At 39.1% G+C, this 23,273-nt stretch overlaps 1 protein-coding gene across 1 annotated transcript in view; it reads left to right on the top strand.

The window, feature by feature from the left end:
• The first annotated feature begins 528 nt into the window (after nucleotides 1-528).
• The window catches only part of LOC127441036 (1-phosphatidylinositol 4,5-bisphosphate phosphodiesterase beta-3-like), an 89,675-nt gene continuing 66,930 nt past the window's right edge, over nucleotides 529-23,273 (top strand). The window contains exons 1-2 of the mRNA XM_051698174.1: nucleotides 529-805; nucleotides 946-1,404. Coding sequence (XP_051554134.1) covers nucleotides 1,306-1,404 — 99 coding nt within the window. The 5' untranslated portion in view covers nucleotides 529-805; nucleotides 946-1,305. The remainder of the gene's footprint in view (nucleotides 806-945; nucleotides 1,405-23,273) is intronic.

Consider the following 23,273-nt stretch of genomic DNA (forward strand, 5'->3'; position numbering starts at 1 on the left):
TCTGTCGATTGAGCTTAACTAATGACTAAGAAAGCTGGTACATGCCTTTAAATTAAGATACATGATCCATTGAACATCACTGTTGTATATTCCCAATATTGACACTTGTTAATATTCCTCCTAGTTTTGGATGGCCTGTACTAAAATGTAAACACAAAGCCTATGTTTGGGATTAATATAGAAAACAAAGACAAGGATTATAATATAAAATGCATAATTATACTGGCTAAATTTGTGAAGACCCAACCTTTTGTTTTCCAATATTTTTTGAATGAAGTAGCCTACATTTGTTTTTGTTTTTAGTTCAATTAGATGTATGAAGAAGAATGACATTTTTTTTTTTTTTTTTTTTTTTACTTTATTAGATATAGCCTTGGAATGACCTAACTTTGGTTTACAAAAATAATGTATTTTATTTTATTTATTTTTTCACTCTTTTTTCCCCCTTCTCTCTCTCTCTCTCTCTCTCTCTCTCTCTCTCTCTCTCTCATTATTTTGTCTCCATTACCATTATGCGGATGTCTGCTCAGCTTAATTGAGATGGTTATCGTAATGTTTTGGTGCCTTGTTTGTTTTATTTGACGCTTTTTCTTAATAATAATAATAATAATAATAATAATAATAAAAATCCTTCAAGTTAACTGGTTTTGTTAGGAATTGTTAGGCTGAGGTTTTTTTAATTTTTATTTTTTATTTATTTTTTGGCATTTCGATTCACGTTTAAAAGGAACGAGGAAAAAAAGACATAAAAATGTGACAGAAGAAAGTCACAGGCGGCACACGTTTAACTATCATTCTCTGCCATGTAAGTACCAGCAGCACATGCTTTTCAAAGAATGGAATGAAAACGGAAACTAGAATATAGAAGAAAAGAAAAGAAAACTCTCACTCGTCTTTCACTTTTTTCTTCACTTCCTTACTACTCCCCCCCCATTTATTTCGCAGAAAACATGAAGGAAAAGAGGAGCATATTCCAGTGGGGACCAAAGAAAAGTGAACGTTTCTCATGAGCTGGCATCATTACCGAGCGGATGGAAGGACAGGAAGGAAAATATCAATTCAACTCCATGCCTTGATAAACGCTTCGATGAATAAACAATAGCGAAAATCATAAACTACTACGCGCAGATCGACGTCGCGCGCTCGTGAATGTGTGACAGTCGGGTTCGCGTGCGTTGAGCCTGCCGGGACTCGAGGCTTTCGGTCGGGTTCTGGTTCTGTCTCATTTAGGGATCCACCGGCCACTGAAGGTCAGAGACTTGAAGCCGAGAAGTAGAGGCGTCGCCACCCGTCGATTCAGCAGTCATGGCCGGGGCGAAACCGGGAGTACACGCGCTACAACTCAAACCGGTGTCAGTCCATGAGGTGCTTAAAAAGGGGAGCAAGTTTGTCAAATGGGACGAGGTAAGAAAATACCATCCTTGCGTCTTTCTGGAACACTTGTTTGTGATGTTTATTTGGCATGATAAGTCGGCTTGTGTTACATGTTGAAGTGATTTACATAGTGACACCCGTAAGATTAGAGTTAAACACTTCGAGGAGATTTTGGAGGTTGCTGAGTTATTGTTTTGTAAATTCTTCAGTGTCCCATGTTTTGGTTTGCGTTTGTTTTCATCTTTGGTCTATTTCTTCTTAGTTCCGTTTTAATGATTCATCAAAATCGAAGAACTTTCAATTTGTTCTACTCTCAGCTTACACTCATATAAGTCATCGTTGTCTATCAAACACCTGCAACGTTGTCGACTCTGCAACGTTTATGAAAAACAATGAAAATATGACCAATATTTATTTTATGAAAAATAACTATACTAATAATGATAATGGAAAAAAAAATATATTATTGTGCAAAATAAAACATTTTGATAACGTTCTTTATACATTCTTTTTAGGTTGTCACACCTCCCTGCATTGTTCTGGGAAGGTTCATTTATATGGAGTTATATATATGCCACAATTTGTGCGCTCAAAATTTCATCTTGCACAGAAAAGTGATTTTGCACGTGCAAGATGATATTTTGAGTGCAAAAAAAAAATGTCTGCATGCACAGGATGATATTTTGAGCACACAGTTCTTTTGCACGCTGAACTCAGTTTTGTAAAGCAATGTATCTTCTTGCAAAGATAAATTGATTTTGAGCAAACGAAAATCAATTTTGCACTTGAATAAAGTTTATTTGAATGTGAATTTGCTCAGACTTCTTAAATTTTGCTTTCTCCTCCTACCCATTCAGCGTGCAAAATACTTTTTTGTGCGCTCCAAATATAATTTTGTGTGTGCAGAATTGTGGCACAAATATAACTCCATAAATGTATGTTTATGAACTATTATACCTAAAAATAACTTTCCTAGAACGTTTGGAGTTGGTTCCCTCCAAAAAATAACCAAATGGGAATCATGCACTGACATTAGGGGAACATTCTGTGTTGGCTGGGTAAGTAATCTACTTAAAACATTTTTTTGTTAAAAATTATATCTGCAAACTGTGTAACAAGTGTGTGTCCCATGTGATGTCCCAGTGTAATGCCAACATAAACCCACATGTTTACAAGAAACCAACATCTCCTGAATTCTGCCGTGGATCATGTTTCAGTGTTTCTCACATTAGATAGCAATTACAGTTGTAATTATGTTGAAGGATTGAGGGGGAGAACATTTTCACCTCTTTTCCATTATTTGCTCGAATCACAGGGCACTGCTTTAGCCGATCCCCACTGCTCTTAACTGGAGCTTAAAGAGTTAACAACTCCTGATAAGAGCAGGATTGACGTGGGGTTCACACTTCCACACTTGTTTTTCTTTAACAAGTTCATAATAAGCTGAGGTTATTGCTGCTTCAAGGACAACAGCGGGCAGTCACGTGCACTTCATCTTTATCAGCACACTTGCTAGTGATTGGTTAATGTTGTGTCTATACTGTACACCTACGTATATACACATAATGGCAAAAGGTCCCTGGCAGTTTATTAATTCTTTCCTTTAACAAGTTATTTTATTGAGTTTACTTGCATGCAGACATATAAATTGTAGTGTACTATAGGTTCGGTTTGAATAATTTAGCTTTTAGTCTTTTCTATAATTTTGTGATTTATTTTAATGTTGTACTGCACCCAGAACCGCTGAGCTCAGCTTGAGCCATGCGGCAAAAATAGGCTCAATGCCGAAACTGTCCGCTCACTGTCGCATCTGGGACACTTCTTTGTTGCGTCACCTCGCGACTCATGCTTGCAGCGGGAATGGTGTAATCTGTTAATATGGGTGCCAAAACGAAAACGCGCCGCTCACAAAGGATGTGTGAACCCGGAATGAGGAAGAAGAAAGTGGGCCTGTGTGACTTGACATTTTGAGAGTCATTAATAATTAACTTAAGCAGCCCATAAATGCTGAGTGGTTTTTGTCATTAGGTCTACGTAGACCTATACAAGATGTGTGTGTGTGTGTGTGAGAGAGGCTGTCACAAACCTTCAGTATTATAGAATGGCTTTTGATTGTTGTGCGTAGAAAACAGCATTTCATTTTGAGGGTGTGTATGCATTGGCTGTGCCTTTGTGTTCAGAGGCATCCATAAATAATGAACCAGCTGTATTTCTCATTAATGGGATCTATAAGTAACACCTACAGTTAAGTTAATAATAATAGCACATCAGCCTCCATCAAGAACTTGGAGAAAAGCAGTGTTATATATTACCTCTATACCTCCAAGATGAAAGATGTAAGTCACAAAGTGTTTCTGATGTCATAATGCTCCTTAACAAACAGACGTGGATAAAAGCTTTCGAGCTGTGCAAGCAAACTTACAATACATATAATTATGTAATGTCAGGGCTTGCCAGTGAACTAGCTGTGATGATTTTATGGCTTTCTTGTCTGGTGTTTTTAAGTCTCATGGTTTTAATGTTGTGAATATGCATTTGTGTCCCTGATGGCGTGTGCTGAGGAAATGAAACAGCAAAAAAGGCCACAGTTCTCATCCATATGCTGCTGAATGTCAGACATCAATGTGCAAGAGGTCGATTCAAGAGCCATTGGACTCCTCTCTCTTCATCTCCCTCTTTATCACCCTTCTGTTCATGTAGTGTTAATCTCTCCTCCTCTGTAAAGGAAACTTGTTTGTACAAAAATTGTGGCTACTGATGTGTTGCATGATCTATACCACATTATTGAATTCTCAGAATGAACCCTTGTGACCCATGTAATGACTGTTAAATATAATGCTCTAGTGCACCTTTGAACATGCATTTGGGCCAGTTTCCAAAACTCAGCTTGTCCGGGATCAAAAGCAGACTTGGTTAGAATCCCGACTGATCATGGAATGGACTGCTAAACTAAACTTAACCCCCTTACATCAAGACCGCTACCTCTCTGGCAAGTTACCTGCAGCAGCTATATACGATTGCCATTTGTAGCACGGAGGAGGGCAGGGCCAGGCCGGAATGATGCACGCCCATACCCCATTCAGGGGATAAAGGCGACCGGAGATAGCAGTTCGAGAGAGAGAGAGAGAGCTACAGGCAGCTGTCCTGCATGTTTGTTTGTTATTTGGCTTTTGCATTAAATTCACTATTAAATTATGAGTTACACCTTCAAGCCGGTTCTCGCCTCCTCCTTTCCCTTTTAACCCCTTTACATTGGTGCCGAACCCCGGGAGGGAGGAGGGACGCCCGTTGTAGAGTCCTTGACACTGCCATCCACCCAGGGCAGCACCGCTGCCATCCGCCGGGGGACGGAGTAGCCTGACTGCCCAGACGCAGGGAACGGCCGCCGTCCGCGAGGTGAGGAGGGACTGGACTCCCCGACCGCCTGGAGCGGTAGGGCCGCTGCCAGGGGTGGAGAAGTGACCCCACGGGCCGCCAGAAACGTGGAGGTGGCGTTCTGTCTGCTGGGGGTCGGAGGTTTGGCTCAAGTCTGCCCCGGGAGGACCACGTGATGGCGCATCAGAGAACCGGTGAGTGAGTTTCTTTTTCTCTCTCTCCTCTCTCTCTCTCTCGGGGTGGGGGGTGGGGTGAGCCCTTCCATCTCCGCCTCTTTGTACCTGGGAGGGTGACAAGGCGAGGGAAAAAACAACAACAAAAAAACGAGAGGGAAAGGCCAACACAGAGCGACAGCGGGAGAGAGAGAGAGGAGAGAGAGAGAAAAAAAACTTACTCGGCCACTCTTCCACCCTCTAGTGAACGACAGATGCACCTCCCCGGGTGGATCGGAGGCAGTCCTCCAGCCCCTGGCGGACGGAAAGCCCTGCCGTGTTTTCGGTGGACGGTAGGGGTCTCTCCCGCCCCTGGCAGCGGTTCTCCTGCTCCAAGTGGTCGGCCAGGAGCACCTCCCCGCTCGTGGTCGGCGGTCCTCTTTTGACCCTGTCGTGTTTTAGCGGCCGGTAGGGGATTCCTCCGCCCCTGGCAGCGGCCCTGACCGCTCTAGGCGGTCGGCTAGGAGCCCCCCCTCCCCTCGCATCAGTGGCCGTTCCTCCGCTCTCAGGCAGCCGGGCTCCTCCGTCCCCGGCAGATGGCCGCGGCTGCTCCATTGGGGTGGATGGAAGTGGCAAGATCTCTACTACAGTGCATCCCTCCTCCTTCTCAGGTTTCAGCACCAGCGTAACAAAGTTCAATGGAAAGGAGGAGGCGAGAACTGGCTTGACAATATAAATAATCTTTTAATAAAACAAAAAGACACAACATAAACACATGCAGGGCAGCTGCTCGTAACTCTCTCTCTCTTGAACTGCTGCCTCTGGTCGCCTTTTATCCTTCTTGAGTGCTTGATTAGCCTGATTAGGGGCCTGGCGTGCAGCATCATGACCCGGCCCCGCCCTCCTCCCTGCCACACCACTCCTGAGTGCTTAATCATGTTCTGTACACACAGAGTTCAATTATTTACAGAAGTGAAAACCATGTCATACAACCATATTCAATCCTAAAAAATTCAGGCATTTGACGGTAGTGTGTACAGAACTAAACTGAAGAACTAATTCTTAAAGGAATAGTTAACCCAAAAATGAAAATTCTTTTATCATTTACTCACCCTTATCCCATCCCAGATGTGTATGACTTTTTTTTTTTCTTCAGCAGAACACAAACAAAGATTTTTAGAAGAATTTTTCAGCTCTGTAGGTCCTGTAAAAGTAACCCATATGACTCCAGTGGTTTAATCGATGTCTTCTGAAGCGACCCAAACAGTTTTAGGTGAGAACAGACCAAAATGTAACTCCTCATGTTCACACATGACCTCTAACCTGAAAAATGCAGTACATTTTCTAGAAAAGGCTGTATGTGTGAAAGGGATCAATGGATCATGTAAAAGAACTGGTGAATATTTTTTTTTTTTTTTTTTTTTTTTTAAACGGTTGAACCGTTCGCAGAAAGAATCCGACTTCCCATCACTACTAAAGCTAGCGGCCACACATCTCAAGCATTTGAAATGTCACTTCTGTGAATGCTTCCGTGTTGTAAAAAAAAAGTATTTCATTTGGGACGATAATAATCTTTGGATATTCATACACCACATGGCTGAGAGTGAAAGTGAGCATATTTTGCGACCATTTTTCCTACCATTTGCGATTAAAGTTTGCAAGAGGTTGCACTGGTGCGACTACAAAATTGGCCAACTCTCTGATTATGCACTGTAGTTTGTCGTTGCATATGCGAAATATCAAACGGCAAACGTTCCAAAAGCAAAATGAAACCACTCTACCTGGATCTGTCACCGTGGCTCAGTGAACAGATCAGCACAGAGCACGTGTTTACAAGTAGACCGGTCTCGAGCTCTCAGACGCGCAGATCATCATAAACAGCGCTGCAAGAATCGTGGGCTGGGTCGTGGATTCGTCATTGATTATTTGTTACAAACCTCTATGAAAACCTCTAATGTGTCTGTGATTAAACAAGTTTATAAAAGGCTTTGTTTGTCTTCAGAAGACTGTATTTTAATCAATAAGTTCCTGATGAAAGGAAACAGTGAAAGAATGTCTAACTCATTCCCGCAGTCAGATCATTTTAATTTAGCCCAACAAAAAAGGTGTTAATTTTTACAGATTCCTTTTGTAATATCAGTTTACTGTCAAGTGGACATTTCAATGTGAGAAAATGTGCATTTCTATTGGAAATGTACTTATTTTTAATATTATTAATTCGTCCATCTAATTTTTGTTTTATAGATCCCCCTGCTGACTGTGATAGATTACCGCATACTGCTTGAATGTTCGTTCAGTTCACTGCTTAAGTGACCATTTGGTAGAGGCTTCTACTGGGTCTTACTGTCATCGTTTTATACAGTGCCTGGCCTACAACAAACAAGAAAGGAACTTAGAAATTTCTAGAAGTGAGGGGGACATGCCCCACCTTGTTATAATGGTTGCTCCACCCCTGGTTAAGGGAATTATTTGAGGCCATGGCAAGGATCATAGAATCATACCCAAGATGCAATTCACTGACAGATATTCAATGTGTGTGTGTGTGTGTGTGTGTGTGTGTGTGTGTGTGTGTGTGTGTGTGTGTAGAGAGAGAGAGAGAGAGAGAGAGGCTGTCTCTCTTGGATGACTGCTGTTCACATTGGAATATAAATGTTGTTCTCCAACCCCAGTAAAGACAGTTTAGAATGAACATGCCTGCTGTCTAAACAAACCCATCTGAAAGAGGATTCACTATAATATTAATCTCTTTCTCTCTCTGAGGGAATTCCAAAGCAAGTGTTAGGGTTGTGATTAACTGTGTGAACCACAAGAAACTATGCAAGTATTTCTCTCAATGGGGCAGAAAAACAGCAGCGATTTGGAAGAGCAGGTGACCGTGAGAGAAAGAGACTGGCTGGTGTAGGAGGATAATTTGAATTGGGAAACAGGGAGGGTGAACTGTGCATGAGCGGAGAGAGCTTTCACACATCGGGGCCAAACAAGGAGATAGCATGGAGGAAAGTACAGAAAAGTGATGCCAAGAACTCTGAAGCATAGAGAAATTAGCAACTACATAGACCGAGAGAAGAATGAGAGAAGAAGAAACCCCACTAGAAAGAAAACTGATGAACACCACAGTCTTCTTTGCTGATGGCCCACTTGCTGTTTTCTCTCTCATCTTTTTCCAATTTTGTCTTTCCTCCCTTGTCTCCTCTTTCATTTTGTTCTCATGCTAACCGCTCTGTTTACCAGACATGCAATGTGTGCGTGTTTGTGTGTGGTGTTGTAAATCTGGAATACTCAAAACTCTTATGGCCATGAGTAATGTGTCTCTGGGTTGGGGTTGCATGGTATATTGGTATAATCAAAATATTGCAATACCAAAAAATTTAAAACGGTTTAAAACTTGTTGTTCATTTCAGTACCATATTAAAGTATGCTGCCATTAGCAAAATGTAATATAATGTGAGAGTTTTGAAATGAAATCAATAGGGCTGCCCCCGATCAAAGATTTTTCTAGTCGACTAGTAGTCCTTCATTTAAGCCATTAGTCGACTAGTTGCACATTTATGATATTAATTTCATTACTTAAATATATACTGGGGGGGGGGGGCGGCATCGGAAAATGGTTTGAGTTCCAGGACTGAGAAAGAATATTATTTGTAACATTGCTAACATTTTTCTACATTACAGAGAAATACTAAACCATAATAATGAGCCTTTAAAATATAAATTAAGCGCTCAAGTGCACACATAAAGCTTGCCGAAGAATGCGATGAATGGACCAGCCGTGTTAACTATGTCCGTGACGGACTGACTTAGCCACTTCCTGTAGAGTTTTTTTTTTTTTTCTGCGACCAACCGACTAATTAAAATTTGGTTGACCAAGCCTCTTCTCATCGACTAACGTTTGGTCGACTGTTAGGGGGCATCCCTAGAAATCAAAGACCATTTGAAAATAATAATAAAAAAAAAGTCTCTATGGCAAGTGTAATCATTAAACAACAGAAGGATGTCATTTAATGAAATAATATACAGTCACATGTGCACCACAGAACGAATGAGAGGCTCCATCCTGCTCTGTCATCTCCTACACACACACACACACACACAAAAGCAGGCACGCACACAAATGCAACACACACTACTAATGCTTGAATTTCATGCAGTGTGTCCAATAGTATCCATCTGCAGAGCCGCAGAGCAGTGTGTTTAGTGTATAATTGGGTGTGAACTCTCAAATGACTTTTCACCATTGCAGCACGGAGATTTCAGCTTAATTATAACAAACCCTTCAAAAACAGTAAGAACTTCAAAGGATATTCAAAATAAAAGTCCAACTGAAATAAGAGCTCTATTCAACCGGATGCATGAAATTGAAGACATTACGGCAGAAAAATATTACTACTGTATAAAATTTAATATTCAAAGTAGTCGCAATAATAATCAATAATAATAATAATATAATATAAAATGGTGTTATTAGTAGTATTATTACCTGTAAGCAATATCACAAAAGCAAGTGTACTGATTAGTTTAGTTTATAGTTTATTTATAAACTATATATATAATGTATGTATATATCATTTGATTAGATGTCATTGATTAAACACAATTTGATCATAACATTTAATTAAAACATTTAACATGGAATTAAGAAAAATTAAAAAAGAAAAGGCATAATTTATCTATAAGACTTTATGTAGTTCTTTCAGTCAAGTAATTTTCTGTTTCATTTCATAAAAAATCTGAGTTTTTTTTTATTTGTTGCCTGAGTATCGAGTTAGTATTGATACCGAGGTACCAGGGCTGTATCGTACCGAAGCCAAAATTTTGGTCTCGGAGCAACCCTACTCAGGGTAAATATTATCGTTTGGACTATACTGAGTGGGAGAAAAGTGTGTTTTGCGTGTTTGTGTTTTAAGGATCTTCATTTGACTTCGAGGAAGGAGGGACTTGAGCTGGTTTAGTCATGTCTGGTGTGCATGTGTACATAAGAGCACAGCACATCCTGTTGAGCAAATTACACCACAATATAATATTAGTCTTGATTAGAGTGCTGTTTTTGTTTCTTAGATTGCCAAATCGAGCCAGTGTGTGTTTGTATAGAGGCTCATGCCCCATGATCACGCCTAGACAAAATCTTTGAAACCTTTATGAGTTTTCTATTGTTTTTTATTTTTTATTTTTTTAAATCTGTGGAATTCTGGGAATGTATTTAAATATGGCAAAATGTTAAACAGAGCTGAAAGTTTTGCATTCTTAAGGCTCTGATACACGCATCGTGAAGTTCTTCGTTCAGAGCTAGAAAAAAGGTTAAAACAGCTGAGCAGCAGTACAGCATGTCATTTTCAAACCACTGGGGCAGTAAAAGAAGCTATTTTAACCACTCAGTGCTAATTTAAAATAATGTATATATGCAGTAGATAATGTGTAATTTGTCATGTTTGCATTCTGAATTAATTATGCTAATGCTAACACTAACACATTATACATGGCCATATTATTCATCAGTTATAGACTTTTGTAGACTTAATCTAAAAAAAATCACATGACATGGACAGTGTCTTAACTACAGATGTAGTTAGATATGCACCAGCTTGCTACTTTAAAGCCGAAAGTATACTTTGGTTTTGGTGAGAACGCTAAGCGGCATCTTCGTACAGTCGAACATTAGCCTTTCAAAGTACAGTATGCACACTAAAACTGCTATGAGATGCTGGACTATTTCTCTTCAGGAGTTTAGACACAAAGATATCTTTATATTCCTTCAGACTTAAGTTATACAAATGCAGGTACCTCCTCAAACTTGTGCTCTAGATGTACACATCCAATGTTGTTGTTTCTACTTCCGTCTCCAGATGTTTAGTGGCAATTGCTGCATCTTCTAGCGCTTCTTCATGACAACAAACTGTGAGTGTTGCTGCCCTGTGGACCCACTGATTAGTGCAAATAATTCCAGGCGCATGCATATTCTGCACGTTCAGAGTACATGCAGTTAGAAAAATCAGGCCGCACGCGTTCAGTGCTCAAGCAATCTGCTGATGATGAAATTTGCTTCACGCGTCCTGTATACAGACGGCTAGCATTTGCATCTGACCAAAGTGTACTGTGGGCTTTAGGATTTCCAACTGGGACATCTTGTATTTTGGCCAAAAGTACACCAATTGTCCCAGATTTTAGCAGGAACATGCTTGAACTTGCCAAACATAGTGAGTAAAAAAAAAAAAAAAAAAACCTTGATGGTATTCAAAAAGTGGTAATCAACCTTACAACAATGCTAAATTTCACATTTCAGACATGTTTTTGACTAGTATTATTATTATAAAACAATTCTTTAGGCTCTTAATGGTTTAAGTCTTCTCTGTAGACAACATTTGAATATCTGAAAGCAAAGCCAGTTTGTTTTCTAATATCTAACGTCATTCGAATGGAATTTTATTAAGGGTGATGATGTGTAGTTCAAAAAATCAGCATGACAGATGACACATTGTTGGTGCATGACACGTTGTCTTAGCTGGTTTCCTTGTCAGTGTTGATTAGAATGTCAGGCTCGCTTCGTTTGAGATGTTTGATTTCCTCCATAGCGCTTTAAGGTAAAAAACTCGGTAGAATTTAAATGGGTCACGCAAGTTTTGAAGTTTGTGCCATGATAGAGAGAAACAGGGTTGAGTAGCGTAAGTGTCTGTGGAGCCCAATCTGGAAGTCTGCTAGACTCGTGCGCGCTTTCATGCTTCAGGGATAGCGCGCGCGCAAATCACGTGAAACACAGCTGCGTGTGTCTGATGAGAAGCATATTCAGAATGAAAGATTAATGTAATTGAATTTGCTTCGGTGGCCCATAATTTAGCTTGGGTGGCTGCTGAAAAATGGTCAGTACCTGAAAAACCCTGTTTCTTCAATTGTCTCAGTCTCACATAAAGCCGCTTTACCTTCCTCCTCCATTTCACAGACAAAATGTATATCATGTACGTGTTACGTGAATAGAGTGAAGTGCACATTTCATGGCCCTATGATTTCTGTGATGTGGAAAACACGGATGGAATCGCAGAATCCTGTCATAAAAACGGAATTGACTATTAAACGTGGAATGTCATGGAATTTGAAATATTTGGGATGAAATGAATGTATAAATGCACAATTAATCAAATTAAATGTGTGATATGTCCTAGTGTGAGGATTAAATCACAAAAAGCTGAGATTTAATTAAACATATAGCCTATACGTTCTTGCTGAGCTGAATGCTTCAACCCTAAGTTTATGTGTGAAGCAGCTGCTAATAGCCCACAATAACCGCATCATTAACATCATGCACGCTCTGTGTTTATTAATGACAAAGAGCAGATCATGTTATTCAATGTGAAGTGTAGCACATGCAAACTATACACCGATCAGCCACAACATTAAAACCACCTGCCTATTGTGTAGGTCCCCCTCGTGCTTCCAAAACAGTGCCAACCCACATCTCAGAATAGCATTCTGAGATGCTATTCTTCTCAATGCATTAATTGTACAGAGTGGTTATCTGAGTTACCTTAGACTTTGTTAGTTCGAACCAGTCTGGCCATTCTCTGTTGACCTCTCTCATCAAGGCGTTTCCATCCGCAGAACTGCCCCTCACTGGATGTTTTTTTGTTTTTGGCACTATTCTGAGTAAATTCTAGAGACTGTTGTGTGTGAAAATCCCAAGAAATCAGCAGTTACAAAAATATTTAAAACCAGCCCATTTGGCACCAACATGGAAATTGACATGGGACAGAAATGGATTACTTCTGTGTAGTAAAATGTAATATTCAATTTAGTAGTAGTAGTAGTAGTAATAATAATATTTACATTATATTTAAGCAGTGTCTCACAAGCAAGAGTTTCATTACTGCTTTCATAAAATCTGTGATGCTCTCTGTTCAGCACTATATTTGACCATGTTTTTGGGAAAAGAAAAAAAGACCAAAGTCCAATGTTTTGTTTTAGAATGTGCTTTGAGTATCTGTATAGAAGCTCTTCATTTGAAAAAAAAGAATGCAATGGTATGCTGAAAAGTAATTGTTCTGTTCCCATTTTATTAAAATTCAATTAATTAATTTAATTCATTTTTTTAAATGATAAAATGTAAACTTTAAAACCCAAAATTAAGGGAAAATAAAATAGAACTCATGGAATTTGGGAAAAAATAAATAGAGCCCTAACATTTCTTGCATGTGGTGGCTGTTTTGTGTAACCGTGATACAGAAGATAATCCAAAATGTATGCCGGTTACCAAAATTCAACCGGTTTATACCGGTATATTGCTCACCCCTAGCCTAGCCTAGTCACGATACCTCAAATCATGTAGCTTGTTGAGGAGAGGTGTGAGATCACCTTTCTAAGCGATCTGACCAGTGATTTTTCACCAGTCAGAAAAATCCCATAGACTTGCATTGAATGCCTGGGTAACACTCAAAACATCCTGGCATTATGGTGGTGTATTTTGCGTGAGCAAGCACCATTCTTATTTTCTACAGAAAATGTGCAAAAATAGTTTCATATTGGTTTTCACTTTCCCCGTTTTTCTCCTTATGTTTTCCATTCTGCTTTTTGTTTGTCCTCCCGCCAAACATTTCACATCACCTCTCCTTTATTTCTTCATTCCTCACTTCTATGCAATGCTTGTCACACAAAAGCCCACACACCCCGATCTCCATTACAACATATGTGCATATACACACAAATAGAATGGAAGGGCTTGATGTGGTTTGCAACATGCAAAACTCGACTTGCCACACATCAGTATGTCATTTTGGGATTTAGGAAACATACAGCAACAAAGCCATAATACAATAAAATACATGCATTTGTGAGCTTTTTGATTGTACATGCTGTCAAAATGAGAGCCATCTATGAAAGCTTTCCTGAAAAGGGTTGTGTGGGCAATGCTCATCCAGGTGGCCTCAAGCAGCTGTACTGTGCATTTGTTTACTCTTACTACACTGATAATGGAGTCTCACTTTTAGGGCTGCAACTAACGATTATTTTGATAATCGACTAATCTAATGATTATTAGAATGATTATTTGGCGATTATTGCAACGATTAATCATTAGCTCTTAACCAACTATTCAGCTTGTGCCCTGACTTAAAAGGTTGTATTAAACGTGCTTGCTAACAATAAAGAGGACAAAATCATCTTTTAAAAATACCTCTAAATGACATTCACTGAATTAAAGGGGGAAAAAAACTTTTTATTAAGTTTAATTCAGTAAAATATTCACTGCAAAAAATCTTATTGTTATCAAGTGTTTTTGTCTTGTTTTCTATTTAAATTGTCTAAAAATCCTTAAAACAAGATACATTTACTTGAAGCAACATATGAGAGATTTAGTCTTGCTTTAAGAGAATATTTCTTTAATATAAGTGGATTTTGTATATGTGTATTTTTTCACTTGGTTATACTTCTGCGAATGCAGTAAAGACAAAATACACTTGTATTCAAGATCTGTTCTCTAAAAACAAGTCTAAATATCTTATATGCTGTTTCTCAGGTGAATGCATCTTTTTTAAAGGATTTTTAGATATTTTAAAATATTGTGTATTTTTAATATTATATTCAGCATTCTCAGATTTTTTTCTTCTGCAGTATAGCTGCTAATGTAAATGTACGTTGTTTTAAAGGAGTTTTAGATATTTATATTGGAAAACAAGCCAAAAAACAAAACAAAAACAAAAACGTATTTTGTTGCCGTGTATGCGAAGACTGCCCTCTCTCACCTTTTTTTAACTTCAATCCATCTTTAACTCACAAAAAAAAAAAAAAAAAAAAAAAACCTCATTAATAAAGCTGCGTATTGCCAATTTTCTTCACGATCAGAAATGCTGCACAGCGACACATATATTACGCTTCAATAAGTCACGAGACATCACGTTATAATCTAGCTGCAGCAAGCTTGTGTGCTTGAGGGACGAGCGTCCCCGCAACACTTTGTGCAACTCATAAAAGAGGCGCTGACCGCACAGAGAAATGCCAGTTTTGGAGTTTGTAGTTATTTACATGACCTGCTTCCTTATTTGAACTTTGATAAAGCTATAGCGTATTAAATATAACTGCTAATGCTGGGTGTTCCTTTTAAAGATGCTCGACATGCAAGTTTTGCTTAAGGGCTTCGCTTATTCCACAACTAGAGTGCTTCTGTATTTACTTATTTGGTATTTTTGTAAAATTCCCTCATACCTTGCCATCTACACCTGAAGCTGTGAAAGTTAAGAGTGCATCTGGATTGTTAGCTGTGTAATTCTTCCTCTCCTCAGTTAGGCGCAAGTTGCAGTGCTGCTCTCACGCGTCATCATTAGAGTTTCATATGATCTCATGTTACGTTAAATGGGATCAAATGACTATTCGACAACGGAAATGTTTGTCGACAATTTTTTTTATTGTCGACGTTGTCGATAACGTTGACTAATCATTTCGGCCCTACTCACCTTGCTGAGAAACAAGCCTCGGCACACTTTCAGTGAGGGGAAGACAGAGAGATGAAGGAAAACATGAGGGACAGAAGCGTTATTGCACTTAAACAGAACATGTGTCATAGTCGATGACCTGCAGTTCACATATGGGTGTGTTTGACCTCTGCTTATCCCCTCTAGGCCTTCCTTTCTTTCTATTTGCTCTCTCATTCAGGAAGGAGACATTTGTGTGTGTGTTTGTGTAATTAAAATAATTTGCTCTTATGAAAGGTTGCTATAAATCAGTCTTACATTAATGGAGCATCAGAAAATATCTCTTTCCCTCCTTCCATCTTTAATTCTTTGCATCTTTGTTATTCACGACCAACTCTCAGTTGTTTCCACTTTTTCAGTAGTTCTGTTTATCCCTTTTTTTTTTTTACTTGTATGCATGTGTGTCCATGCTCTGCTCATATGGTGAATCCAAAGGTGCAGTTTGGATATAAAAAGCTGCATGTTGTCAAAGGGCCACGAATACTGTAAGGAATAGTTCAACCAAAAATAAAAATTATGTCATCATTTACTCAACTTCATGTTGTTCCGAACGCGCAAGGTCGAACACAAAAGGAGAATTTGCCATTGTCTTGACAGCTCTCTAGAGTTTTTAGTGACCACAGCTGTCAATCTCCAAAAAAAGACCACAATACTGACCAGAAATGTTCCAAAAATTATCACAAAAGTAGTTCAAATGACGCCTGTGCTATATTCCAAGTCTTCTGAAGTGTTTTTTTGGGGTTTTTTTTTTGTTTTTGTTTTGTTTTTGTTTGTAATTCTGGTATAGAATTCTGGTGTGAAGATTATCAGTGGATAATTACTTCAATTTGGGTCTTTTGCTCAGGCAAAGCTATAAGGACTAGTTTTATTATTTTTTCACTCCTTTTTAGAGCTTAACAGTTTCAGATGTGATCGTTGTATGGCAAAAACTGCATAACTATTCTTCAGAAATGTCTACTTTGTTGCTCCCCTGAAAAAATTAAATAAAAATAACAGTGCATGTGGAATAAGATGAGAGTGAGTTAATAATGACAGATTTTTCATTTTTGGATTAACCACTACCACTTTATTAATATGATTATCCAGATTTTTACTATAAAACCTTCATGTCCCTATGTCATTCTTCTTTCACATTTCTTGCATTCCTGGACTGTGGTGTTTAGGTCAGTTGTGTGTATGTGCATGTGTGTGTGTATTGTGTAAGTATAAAAGCATGTAAATACTGGAAGCCAAATACACCCAAGATCCAGGAGAGCTGGCTACTCACCCATTGAAATAGCTGACATTGTTGATGCATTAGCTGTTTGTGCCTCTGTCTGTGAGAATGCACACTCTGTAGTCTTGTGCTGGCCATTTGTGTGCTGGCCACAGGCTTCAGTTCACTTTAATGGTTTCCTTTAAAGGCCTCAATCATGCACAAATGTCAAACATGCACAGGGAGGACCAGAAATTTTTTAGCTTTTTTTGTAGCCAGTGAAGCTGTAATTTTGTTCCATAGTAATCTACCTGTGTGTCCATTTCCGAACATGAAGAGTGGAATGGAATCCAGAGTATTTTACATTTTGTGAGTGTGTTTTTACTTCGCTATACTTTGGGGACAAAATTGTTCCCAGAAATTGGCTAAATCTGGCAAAATCCTCCATTTGAGGACTTCCAGGGACATCCTCAATGGTAAAGATAAATCACAAAGTAAATAATTAGGACTGTTGATGTAATGCATTAATTAAGTATGATTAATTATTGAAAAATAACGCAATTGATGATGTCCCTGGACCGTAAAAAAGATTATTCCTACCATCTGAGCTATTTTCAGTGGTGGGCAGTAAGCGAAACTCCAGCTGTGTATAGACAATGCACCACTGTACAGACAACAAAACCATTCAGGCTTGCTTGACACTAGCGACGGCACAAGATGAGAATGCGTTCTTGCATTCAAATACAGCTGGATGGAGCACAATTCTGAATGCAAGGATATTGTGACGTGTTTTTCTGAGTTTCAGCCTATGTTTAACTTGACACAGCAACCTTAAAATGCTGTGGGATATTATGTGTTATGTGTTATGGCAGGATGCAACCAAAGTGAGACGCTCCTTAGAAAAGCCCTTATAATAAATCCATCTCGGACAAATTGACAAATTCAGTTGCAAAATGGATTGCTGTGGACTGTATAGGCCAATTATAAGCTTATGGAAATAAACAATAAATTGGCTTCTAAAGCCACTTTTTGAATTGTCTTATCAATGCTTTATTCATCTGCCACAGTAATGTAATGTATTTTAATTATCTGAATTATTATATTGATAATATATACACCGATCAGCCACAACATTAAAACCACCTGCCTAAAATTGTGTAGGTCCCCCTCGTGCCGCCAAAACAGCGCCAATCTGCATCTCAGAATAGCATTCTGAGATGATATTCTTCTCACCACAATTATACAGATCGGTTATCTGAGTTACCATAGACTTTGTCAGTTTGAACCAGTCTAGCCATTCTCTGTTGACCTCTCTCATCAACAAGGCATTTCCGTCCACAGAACTGCCCCTCAGTGGATGTTTTTGGCACCATTTGGAGTAAATTCTAAAGACTGTCGTGTGTGAAAATCCCAAGAGATCAGCAGTTACAGAAATACTCAAACAAGCCCATCTGGCACCAACAATCATGCCACAGTCCAAATCAATGAGATCAAATTTTTTCCCCATTCTGATGGTTGATGTGAACATTAACTGAAGCTGCTGACCCATATCTGCATGATTTTATACACTGCACTGCTGCCACACAATTGGCTGATTAGATAATCGCATGGATGATTGTTGGTGCTTGATGGGCTGGTTTGAGTATTTCTGTAACTGCTGATCTCCTGGGATTTTCACACACAACAGTCTCTAGAATTTACTCTGAATGGTGCCAAAAACAAAAAAGACCCAGTCAGCGGCAGTTCTGTGGATGGAAACGCCTTGTTGATGAGAGAGGTCAACAGAGAATGGCCAGACTGTTTTGAACTGAAAGTATTTTAATTTAAACAGTATAAGCGATTAATTCAATTAATTAATCAGCATATCATGTAATTAATTCAATTAAAAATGTTAATCAGTTGACAGCCCTGTGTGTGTGTGTATATGTGTGTGTGTGTGTGTGTGTGTGTGTGTGTGTGTGTGTGTGTGTGTGTGTGTGTGTGTATGTGTATATATATATATATATATATATATATATATATATATATATATATAATATATACACACACACACACACACAAACACAGTTGGAGTCAGAAATTTACATACACCTTAGCCAAATACATTTAAACTCACTTTTTCACAATTTCTGACATTTAATCGTTGAAAATATTCCCTGTCTTAGGTCAGTTAGGATCACTATTTTAAGAATGTGAAATGTCAGGATAATAGTAGAGAGAATGATTTATTTCAACTTTTATTTATTTCATCACATTCCCAGTGGGTAAGAAGTTTACATATACTTTGTTAGTATTTGGTATCATTGCCTTTAAATTGTTTAACTTGGTCAAATGTTTTGGGTAGCCTTCCAAAAGCTTCTCACAATAAGTTGCTGGAATTTTGGCCCATTCCTCCAGACAGAACTGGTGTAACTGAATCAGGTTTGTAGGCCTCCTTGCTTGCACATGCTTTTTCAGTTCTGCCCACAAATTTTCTATCGGATTGAGGTCAGGGCTTTGTGATGGCCACTCCAACACCTTGACTTTGTTGTCCTTAAGCCATTTGCCACAACTTTGGAGGTATGCTTTGGAGGGTCATTGTCCATTTGGAAGACCCATTTGCAACTGAGCTTTAACTTCCTGGCTGATGTCTTGATATGTTGCTTCAATATATCTACATCATTTTCCTTCCTCATGATGCCATATATTTTGTTAAGTGCACCAGTCCCTCATGCAGCAAAGCACCCCCACAACATGATGCTGCCACCCCCATACTTCACGGTTGGGATGGTGTTCTTTGGCTTGCATGCCTCACCCTTTTTCCTCCAAACATATCAATGGTCATTATGGCCAAACAGTTCACTATTTGTTTCATAAGACCAGAGGACATTTCTCCAAAAAGTAAGATCTTTGTCCCTATATGCACTTGCAAAGTGTAGTCTGGCTTTTTTACGGCGGTTTTGGAGCACCTTGCTGAGCAGCCTTTCAGGTTATGTCGATATAGGACTTGTTTTACTGTGGATATAGATACTTGTCTACCTGTTTCCTTCAGCATCTTCACAAGGTCCTTTGCTATTGTTCTGGGATTGATATACACTTTTCGCACCAAACTATGTTCATCTCTAGGAGACTATGTGCATCTCCTTCCTGAGCGGTATGATGGCTGCGTGGTCCCATGGTGTTTATATTTGCATACTATTGATTGTACAGATGAACGTGGTACCTTCAGGCATTTGGAAATTGCTCCCAAAGAAGGAACCAGATTGTGGAGGTCTGCAATTTTTTTTCTTGTGTTCTTGACTGATTTCTTTTGATTTTCCCATGATGTCAAGCAAAGAGGCATTGAGTTTGAAGGTAGGCCTTAAAATACATCCACAGGTACACCTCCAATTCAGTACACCTCCTATCAGAAGCTAATTGTCTAATTGTCTAAAGGCTTGACATTATTTTCTGGAATTTTCCAAGCTGCTTAAAGGCACAGTTAACTTAGTGTATGTAAAATTCTGACCCACTGGAATTGTGATAGTCAATTAAAAGTGAAACAATCTGTCTGTAAACAGCTGTTGGAAAAATACGTGTCATGCACAACCTAAGTGTATGTAAACTTATGACTTCAGCTGTGTGTGTGTGTGTGTGTATATATATATATATATATATATATATTTGTGCTCAAAAGTTTGCATACCCTGGCAGAAATTGTGAAATTTTGGCATTGATTTTGAAAATATGACTGTTCATGCAAAAAAACTGTCTTTTATTTAAGGATCGTGATCATATGAAGCCATTTATTATCACATAGTTCTTTGGCTCCTTTTTAAATCATAATGATAACAGAAATCACATAAAAATGGCCCTGATCAAAAGTTTACATACCCTTGAATGTTTGGCCTTGTTACAGACACACAAGGTGACACACGCAGGTTTAAATGGCAATTAAAGGTTAATTTCCCACACCTGTGGCTTTTTAAATTGCAATTAGTGTCTGTGTATAAATAGTCAGTGAGTTTGTTAGCTCTCACGTGGATGCACTGACAAGCTAGATACTGAGCCATGGGGAGCAGAAAAGAACTGTCAAAAGACTGAGTAACAAGGTAATGGAAATTTATAAAGATGGAAAAGGATATAAAAAGATATCCAAAGCCTTGAAAATGCCAGTCAGTACTGTTCAATCACTTATTAAGAAGTGGAAAATTCGGGGATCTCTTGATACCAAGCCAAAGTCAGGTAGACTGAGAAAGATTTCAGCCCCAACTGCCAGAAGAATTGTTCGGGATACAAAGAAAAACCCACAGGTAACCTCAGGAGAAATACAGGCTGCTCTGGAAAAAGACGGTGTGGTTGTTTCAAAGAGCACAATACGACGATACTTGAATAAAAAATTAGCTGCATGGTCGAGTTGCCAGAAAGAAGCCTTTACTGCGCCAGTGCCACAAAAAAGCCCGGTTACAATATGTCTGACAACACCTTGACACGCCTCACAGCTTCTGGCACACTGTAATTTGGAGTGACGAAACCAAAATAGAGCTTTATGGTCACAACCATAAGCGCTATGTTTGGAGAGGGGTCAACAAGGCCTATAGTGAAAAGAATACCATCCCCACTGTGAAGCATGGTGGTGGCTCACTGATGTTTTGGGGGTGTGTGAGCTCTAAAGGCACAGGGAATCTTGTGAAAATTGATGGCAAGATGAATGCAGCATGTTATCAGAAAAAACTGGCAGACAATTTGCATTCTTCTGCATGAAAGCTGCGCTTGGGACGCACTTGGACTTTCCAGCACGACAATGACCCTAAGCACAAGGCCAAGTTGACCCTCCAGTGGTTACAGCAGAAAAAGGTGAAGGTTCTGGTGTGGCCATCACAGTCTCCTGACCTTAATATCATCGAGCCACTCTGGGGAGATCTCAAACATGCGGTTCATGCAAGACGACCGAAGACTTTGCTTGACCTGGAGGCATTTTGCCAGAACAAATGGGCAGCTATACCACCTGCAAGAATTTGGGGCCGCATAGACAACTATTACAAAAGACTGCATGCTGTCATTGATGCTAAGGAATCAGAATCAGAATGAGCTTTATAGCCAAGTATGCTTACACATACAAGGAATTTGTCTTGGTGACAGGAGCTTCCAGTGTACAACAATACAAAAACAGACTGGAAAAAGATTACTAAACACAGGACAAACAAACAAAAACAACAAAAGAACTGAGGAGCTCAACACCGAGGCAGCCATCCATGGCGCCATCATGATGATCAATCAGGGGGCAATACACAATATTAAGAACTAAGGGTATGCAGACTTTTGAACAGGGGTCATTTCATTTTTTGTTTTATGATTGTGCCATTCTGTTATAACCTACAGTTGAATATGAATCCCATAAGAAATAAAAGAAATGTGTTTTGCCTGCTCACTCACGTTTTCTTTAAATATGGTACATATATTACCAATTCTCCAAGGATATGCAAACTTCTGAGCACAACTGTATACAATATATATATTGTCTATTGTGTATTCTTTATATGCTTTATTTTATTTTCAATATTTATTTATTTTTTATTACATTTTTAAATATTTTTTAAAAGTCTTGTTGCTGTTTTGTATTGTTGTGTACTGGAAGCTCCTGTCGCCAAGACAAATTCCTTGTATGTGTAAGCATACTTGGCAATAAAGCTCATTCTGATTCTGATTAATATGGTCCAGTTAGCTCCTGCTGGCAGATGCCGCGGCTACAGCATTGTGTGGGCAAAACACATCTTTCTCCATTGACAGCCATTCAAAAGTAGTATTTAGTATCTGTGTATTCTGACAAAAAAAAATAAATTATATTATAGAAGATGTTTTACGAGTGACAGGTTTTTTTTTGTGTTTTTTTTTTTTTTTTGTAAGACTTGTAAAAGCATGAAATTGACTTATTTTTCCTTCTCTGCTGCCTTTTACGTCACAGCTCATGTACTGGAAAGATTGTCGCTTGTCAAGGGCATGGGAGTAATTAGTCTCATAGCATTTACAGCTCAGGTAATTGGCTCAATAATACCTATGAGCAAAGATGGCAGCTAGTTGGTCATGTACTTCCACGGGGTTCTACGCCAGCCAAACAATTGCCATTGAAATAAATGAAACTGCTAACGAATAGCTACATCCAGGTATTATAGACCCCCTTAAGGCCCCATGCATACTTTCTACGAAATCACAGAACGAACTAGTATCACGTCATTTAGAACAAAATCTGGCCAAGGTGTTTTTGAGTTGGTTTCGTTGGTTGTTGCTCGCCAGGGCAAACTTTCAGGAAAACTTTGTACCGGCTGCTAAACACCTTCCTGCTGCAATTGGTCCACTTCATTGGTAGGTGTGACCTGGAGCTCCATCTACTTTGAGGTTGACAGCAAAGTCCCATTCAGTCAGTTAAGATCAGTCAACATGAACTAGGGCTGGGATGATTCATCGACGTAATCAATGCCATCGATTCCAGAAATACGTCGATTTGCATAACAAGCGTCGGCGCGTCGCAATGGAGTAATTAAAATGGCAGTGCCCGGTTTAAGCATGGATTCCCCCGAAGAACAAGCTGCAGCTAAAAAAACTCGCCCACGGTCATCTAAAGCATGGGAGTATTTTAGCCAGAGACCCAACAATGTGGTGCTGTGTAAGCTATGCAAATTGAAAATGGCTTATCACAGCAGTACAACCGCCATGAACGAACACTTGAAGCAAAAGCATCCCGGAGCACTTTGTCAAGACGGCAGCAAGGCA

The sequence above is a fragment of the Myxocyprinus asiaticus genome, chromosome 1, assembly GCF_019703515.2.
Source record: "Myxocyprinus asiaticus isolate MX2 ecotype Aquarium Trade chromosome 1, UBuf_Myxa_2, whole genome shotgun sequence".
Classification (NCBI taxonomy): Eukaryota; Metazoa; Chordata; class Actinopteri; order Cypriniformes; family Catostomidae; genus Myxocyprinus; species Myxocyprinus asiaticus.